We start from the raw sequence: 7,630 nt of genomic DNA, 5'->3' as shown, positions 1-7,630 counted from the left end.
TTCATGTAAGACTGATACTAATGTGTGTGGATCAAAATGAACAACAGAAATTTAGAGCACAAGCATCTGATATCTCACATTACTTGAGAATTGAGATGATTATATTGATGAGAATATAAACACATATATGATGAGTTTAACAACTGATCTTAAATTTCACTTCTTTTACATATATATGTTGATTTGAATACAACATAAATAAAATGACACAACTGATTAACATATACCTAAAGGGGTTTTTAGATAACTATAGATTTGACCTATCTATTAATTTCTTCCTTTAACTTCCATGATTAAGAAAGGTCTACCTCTTAATCCTCCTCCACCTTCTCCTCCTCTTTCCCTCATCTAGGGCAAAGTGCTATATGGTTGCTGAACATCACCCCAAGCGTGGACCCCACTCCAGTTGTTGTTTGTATTTTCATTACCATTGCCTCCATTAATGGTAGTTGTTGTTGAAGGAGTCACTGAAGAAAAAGGATTCCCAAAGAACCATTCAGTGGGTGTATCTCCATTTGGGCCTTCTTTTCTTGAATTCCCAACTGGGAAACTCTCTGGCTTTGAAATCTCAAGGTTCTGAAACAAAATGGGTTGTGGCTTCTGGGTCTGGTTCTCAAGGTTAACCTGTGAAAGTGAAACGCTGCTATGATCTCTCTGGTCGTTTTCTCCACCAAGCATCATTGCTAATCTCTGCTGCTGCAGCTTCCAGTGCAAGTCCTGATTAATAGAGCTCAATGATTCAATTGAAGAAGCAAGGTTACCATGAACGTTCATTGAGTTCATGCCCTGAACTGCACCAGTGAATCCATTTCCCATTGAAGATGAAAAAGGGTGGTTCAGACCAAGCAAGAAATTTGAGCCACCAGAGGGATCAAGGTTGAAACCAGAAGCACTTGTGGCAGAAGCAGAAGAGGCTGGAACATCACCAAAAGAAGAGAACTGGTTATAGATACCAGTGGTTTGTGGGTGATGATTCTGCATAGAAGGGAAGGGTAACCCACCAAGCCGAAAATCCATAGATGGTGAAATACCATTAAGGAACCTGAGGCCACCGAGCTCTGAAGAAGAACCAGAGTCTTTGGAGTCAAATGAGAGCCTCGATGATGATGATGATGATGAAGACTTGGCTTTCTTGTTCTTCCTGCAACCACCACCTATTGGAACGTTACGCAAGGCTCCACCATTTGTCCAGTATCTTCTACATGTCTTGCAAAAATGCCTTGGCTGGCTCAGACTGTAGTTGTTGTAGTAGCAGAACTTTGTGTTAGAAGAGTCACATCGTGGACACTTTAGGCCATGCTCCGGTGGCCTTGTGGAGGTGGTTTTCCGGCCATCGGAACTTTGGTTCTCATTATCTTTTGTTGTTGCAGGCTTTGGAAGTGTGTCATTTGGTGGCATCATTGAGAAGGAGAAAGTGGTGTGAGGGGAGAGACAGAGAGAGAGAGAGAGAGAGAGGCAAAGAGGTGAGAGGAAATGAACTTGGGCTTTGTGTTTTTTGTGGGTTGTAAAAAGCTTTCAGTTTCAGTTTCCTTTTGCAGAGGCTAATATACTCACCAATTGAATGGTTTCATGAATGGTGGAAGAGAAAAATTGGAGGGAAGGGTCTTGGATCTTGATGGGTGCCTGTGATTCTCATCAAAGAGGGTGATTGAGAATTAGAAGAAAAAAAAAAATTGGTACATGAGGTGGGGTAGCAGGTCCTTTTCAGATCTAATGGAATAATGAAAGCTATATCCTATAAGTTCCCTAACATATATATGTATGGAAGAGAGACATGGAGAAACTAAGAGAGGGTGTAGATCTCACTAGAAAAAGGATATTATATATACTAAGGGGGAGAGAGAAAGAGAGAGAAACATAAACGAAAAAAAGTAGATGATCCAAAACTGCTATGGCAGTATAAGGCGATCCACTACTACAGTCTACTAAAACAAAACAAATAGGCAGAAATTAACTAGTCCTTTGTTAAGATTAATATTAATGAAATGGGATGTGTATTGGAATTTGATGAATTACAATTATAAATTTATAATCAACTAATCAACTCACTGCAAACTGCTAATACTTGCTAGTAATTACTTTGTCGCATAATGAGTAACGTAGCTTTCTTTTCTCAGTCCAAGACATGTCTAACAAACTTTTCCTCATACATGCAAGCCCTTTCTTACTCTTTTTAAGTTACATATACGTGGATTTTACACTTTTTGTTTGTATATAATTGGCAAATTTTCAGCCGTAGACATTTTAAGTGGACTAGAATGTCACACTGACTTTACTGTTGAAAATTAAATATTTTGCAGTAATCTTTTAAAATTAGAACTTAAAGAGCACCCCATATACAATTGACCTCTACTCTATTTCTATAGGAACAAATTTGAGGAATATTTATGTCAAGAACAAGCAGTTAAATTAATTAACAAGAGACGGTTCTATCTTCATATAATTAGTGATCTCGAATTGGAATTCGAATTTTAAGTACATAGCTATATTAAAAAATATCATAATAAAAACTTTGTCTTTCTTGTGCTTAGAGGTGTAAATGGGCTGGGCTAGGCTTTGGCTTAAATAGGCCAAGCATGTGTAAAAAATATTGAGTATGACCTGGCCTATTAGCCTGTGTAGGCTCCAAATTACAAGTCTGGTCTGACCTATATTCAAAAAATAAAAGTCTTGGCCTAAGCCTGTTTAAGCCTATTAAACATTCAACAATTAAATGAATAACTAAAATAATATTATTTATTATTCAAAAATATTAAATAATAATTTTATTTATTTTATTTTAAATAAATAATATGATATAAGCTGGCCTATAGGTACAAATAAATAAATAAATAATATGTACAAAAAAATCTATGGCCTGTTTTCTAAATAAGTTTTTTAAAAAACCTAGGCGTATTCTATTTTACTACTTATAATATGTTAAGCCTGACCTAATATAGGCTAAGTCGTAGACCCCTGTAGGCCGACCTAACCCATTTACATCCCTACCTGTGGTCATCCCCGACTAAATTGTACTAATTGAAATAATGGATAAAACCGTGAAGAAATCCTAAAATATTTATGTTAAATTTGAGGACTCATCTTTCTTACTCCAGCCCTCCATTTGTTCACTGTGAACAAAAAGCATCAGATTATTTCATCATCCCCTTTCAAATATTTTCTTGCCTCATAGTTGGTAAACAAGGCTTTTTGACATTATTACGTCTTTCAGAAAGAAAAAAAGACTTATTTAATTTATTTATGGAATATTTATCTAAAATAATATGTTTAATTTTGCATATTGAATAATGTGTAATTTAGTGTCAGCGTGGAAGTCCTATATAACAAATGTTCGGGACATTTTAAGTCCCACGTTACTAATTTACGGGACTAGTCTCCTATTATTCTCATGGGAGACTTAAGTATATATAAAATCAAAAATCAAACAAACTCTTCAATTTACTCCTTTCATTTCTCTACCTAAGTCCAGCACGAGTAATACGGCCGTATACTTGAAATGTGGGACTTACAGAGTTTCTTACGTTTATCGTATAGGACTTTCATGTTGGTACATCATTTCGCATGGTTAACGTGTAGCACTCATCCGTACGATTAACGTGCGAGATTAATCACATTAATCAAAATAATTATTTTTTAAAACAATTAAATAGAAATATTTTTTTCTGAAAGACCGTAGTACTGACAAAAACCATGGTAAATGATGTAAAACGAGGCAACTAACAGATAAATATTGTACTATGCCCAACAGAGAACCATGAAAAATTAGATTTCAATATCAAGATAGTGCATGAGCTACGGTTTATATAATATAGCAATAGAATATGGGGAATGATCCGTTTACAAATTTTTTTTTATAAATTACACTAAGTATGACTGGTCATACACTATTGATTGAAGTATGTCCGGTCAGACATAGTATAATTTATAAAAATTTATAAAAAAAAAATTTGTAAATATAACTCTCCCCGTAAAATATAGGTTACAAGTGTAAACAGCAAGCAAAAATCTATAGGAGCAGTCAAGTAGAGAGGATGGTAGAAACTAGAAAGAGAGTGAAGAACTGAATCAGTAGGGAACACAATAGCAGCAGTACAACAGCACTGGGTGCTCTGCACACTGCCAACAGCTCGTATATTTCTTTCATTGAAACGTCCCTTTTGAACTAAAGATTAAGGCACCTTTCTAACTTACTTTGAAGAACCCAAATAAAAGCTCACACGTGTGATATTGCCCTACCCCTCATTAACTTTAGTTAATTGCAATAAACTGTTAGTCTTTTTTAGGCTGTAGAGGTACACTCCTCCATTTTCAATGAATGGTACATTTGCATGTGGCCCCTACCGCAATCCTTTGCTTTGCCTCTTAATTGAGCAACCTATTGGGAAAAAATAATTCAAATCTTTTGAAAGATTTGTTCAGCTACAAGTAGAAATGTGATTTATTGAATTTGTAGATCCATATTATGTTTTTTCAATTTCATGTAGGAAACCATACAAGTACCAATGAAATATACTCAACAAACAACTTTATTTATTAAGCTCAACAAAAAAAATAAAAAAAAATGAGAGATATATAACAAAGTAATTCTTGACTCAAAGGTTGTTGTTTTATGACCCAATGATCAATAGTTTAGTCATGAAAATAACCTCTTCACTCATGGAATAAAGTTGCCTACATATAAAATTATTAACCCTTTCCAAATCTAACAAATTTGGGAGCCTCATATGTTGTGCCGTGATTTTAAGAGAAAATTAGAATACCCTTTTAACTCATTTGAATTGAGTATACTTGACGTTTGTTTCTATATTTGAGTCTGACATAATGGAAGGAAGTACAAGTGTGAAAACTCTTATAACTGCAATGATACCCAATATATGACAGGATTTTAACGGTCGTGATCAACCATTTATCTGTCTGTCTTCTTGTAGCTTAGTTGATAGAATAGAATACGTTTATGGGAACTAGGAGACCTATAATATACGTACAAGAAAAAAATTAAAGAGATGTATGTTAAGATTTTGCAAGCAGCACAGGTCTTGAGGGAAGTATATAATAAAAAGAATTTATCAATATATAATAATTATTGAATTTATCAGCAAATTAAACATATGAACTTTGAAATATATATATATATATATATATATATATATATATATATAGGGGAGGGATCTTTTGACTCTAGAATAAGACTTACAACTCTTACACATTATCTCAACCGTTGATTTCCGTCCATTTAACGGTTATTATTTATTTGAAATAAATAATTAATTGTTATAGATAACCGTTAGATGGACGGAAATCAACGGTTGAGATGAGGAATGAGAGTTGTAAGTCTTACTCTAGAGTCAAAAGATCTCTCCCCATATATATATAAGGGTAAACATTTCTGCAGCTACTTTAAATAAGCTTATCTACAGCTACCTTTCATAATTATAACTATGTTCTCCCGGGAGAAGATAGTTATAACATTAAAAGTTACTTTTTTTTTTCTCTCTCCTCATTTACTTTTCGGAACCTGAACGTGGAGAGAAAAAACAACTTTAATGTTATAACTATGTTCTCTTGGGAGAACATAATTATAAATGGATAGCTGTAGATAAGCTTATCTAAAGTGACTGCATATAAGCTTATATATATGAAAGAGTTTCATGTCTTGTGTTAGAATGCCTGGTGGGCGAGTACAAACAACAAAATTAGACCCTTGTAGTCATGATAAGTATGAAGTTCACAACTAGCTAGCTAGAAAAACATGGAACCACCGACCAAAGCTTGTGTTTTACTTGTATGATAGTGAAGAAACGTGCAGCGCCATAGAAAAACAGCCATGTCCAGCGGGGAGAGAGAGGGAGAGATGAGTGAGAGAAAGGAACACGTGAAAGGGGTGGCTGGATTCCCGTGAGAGCTAACCAAAAACCATGGCCATATACATCCTTACATAAGAGCAACGTTTCCTCAAACGTTACATTTCACGAGTTATCCTTCCTTATCTTAAGTCTAACAACTTTTGTCATCTGCTCCTTCAACATTCATAATATGCCAAATGTACTAGATAGTAATCTTCCCTTACAAGAATAAGATGAAAAAAAAAAAACTATAGGTAATTGTATGTGTTTTTCTGATAATTGATTTTATAATTATATTGTAGACAAAAAGCATTTAATTTATGTGTTTGGCTTACAAACTAACGAGTGTGTAATATGTAATGTGTAGCTAGACACGCGACCACATGTTTAAATTTTAAGTAAGCCAAATACTTGAGGCAGGTCACAAGGAATATTTTTATAAATTCACTAGTTGTGTGAATTGCCTTGCTTTTAGCCGTAATGGACATCACCTTATTACTATTTAAGAAAAAAATGAAGACAACAACAACGATAACAAAAATATATATTTGATCAATTTGACACCTTTAAGTTGGGTGAATTTAAAAACTAAATATATCATGAGTCCTAATTAGATTGTAAAAACTAAATTAATGATTACCTGTAATTTGGTTTGATTCTAAACCAGTAGTATCGTTATTAGTATTCAAAGTTTAGTTAATTTTTAACAAATCATTCAAGATTTTGTAGCAACAACAGAGAAATATAAGAGCAATTATAATAATAAATATTAATATTGTTAAATAACAAGAAAAGAGAGAAACATTGAAATAATCTGTGTGTATTAATCTGGTGAGAGATGTACAATATATAGACAAACTAATGGGCTAAGCCCAAACCTATTAGACCTAATACAAAAAGCCTAATGAAATAAGGAAACACTAATTACAATATAATTTTAACAAATATAACTAAGGATTTTATTTTTGTCAGTTGAGAATTTTTTTACATTAGCATTTAATATAATAAAAGGTGATCAAATTTGAACTCTTAAATTAATGGAGCATATATATAGTTCACATACATGTCACAAAGTTTTCATAGAATATTGTTTTGATATGCATATTAATTTTTCAATGAATAAGTTATCCTTTTTTTTTTTTTTTTGATAATCTAGTTATCCTTATTTTATTTTATTCATAAACCACTGTTGAATCTAGCAAAATTTTGTCCAAAGTTTTACCAAGTTTATGTAGCCGTATAGTGTAACCTTAGCTAAATTAAAATTAAAGAACAGATAACATCATGCGAGCTATTCGCATGTTCAATATATGTATAAGTATTTAAGATAAGTTTTCGTTTTAATTCTCACTTTATCTAATTAATTTCATTTAGGTCAACTTCTATATCCAAGTACTTGACGGTAATTTAAGGATTAATAGATACAAACACGTTTAGGTAGGTTACAACTTACAACCGTCTCTCTCTCTCTCTCTCTCTCTCTCTCTCTTGATATACAATTGTTTTTCATTTTTAACTTCAAACACATTTAAAAGTAAAGTACTTTGAGCAATACTTTTAAATTACTTTGAGCAATTTTTACCAAAAAAATAAAAAGTACTTTGAGCAATTAAGAAATTAAAAACGAGAGGACGATGGCTAACACAGTGGCATGTTTAATTTGTTTAAACTCATTTTTCTCAATGGCACACAATTCTTTATTTTATCCGCAAGTCTATAAACATAGAAAATGGTATTGGGAAATCTCCCATAATATGGGTAAAACAGTACTCAATGTGATCAAATTA

General features: G+C 33.0%; 1 protein-coding gene across 1 annotated transcript; it reads right to left on the bottom strand.

Moving 5' to 3' along the window:
* Window positions 1-238: 238 nt before the first annotated feature.
* On the bottom strand, window positions 239-1,578 carry LOC133302854 (dof zinc finger protein DOF5.7-like). Its single transcript, XM_061502675.1, has one exon. The coding sequence runs from the start codon at window positions 1,399-1,401 to the stop codon at window positions 349-351; it is 1,053 nt and encodes a 350-aa protein (XP_061358659.1). The 5' UTR covers window positions 1,402-1,578; the 3' UTR covers window positions 239-348.
* Between the last annotated feature and the right edge of the window lie 6,052 nt (window positions 1,579-7,630).

The sequence above is a fragment of the Gastrolobium bilobum genome, unplaced genomic scaffold (assembly GCF_033153095.1).
Source record: "Gastrolobium bilobum isolate Gb01-03AN ecotype WA unplaced genomic scaffold, APGP_CSIRO_Gbil_v1 utg16061, whole genome shotgun sequence".
In the NCBI taxonomy this organism is placed as follows: Eukaryota; Viridiplantae; Streptophyta; class Magnoliopsida; order Fabales; family Fabaceae; genus Gastrolobium; species Gastrolobium bilobum.
The sequence above is the reverse complement of the archived record's forward strand: the minus strand, read 5'-3'. Positions and strand labels throughout refer to the sequence as shown.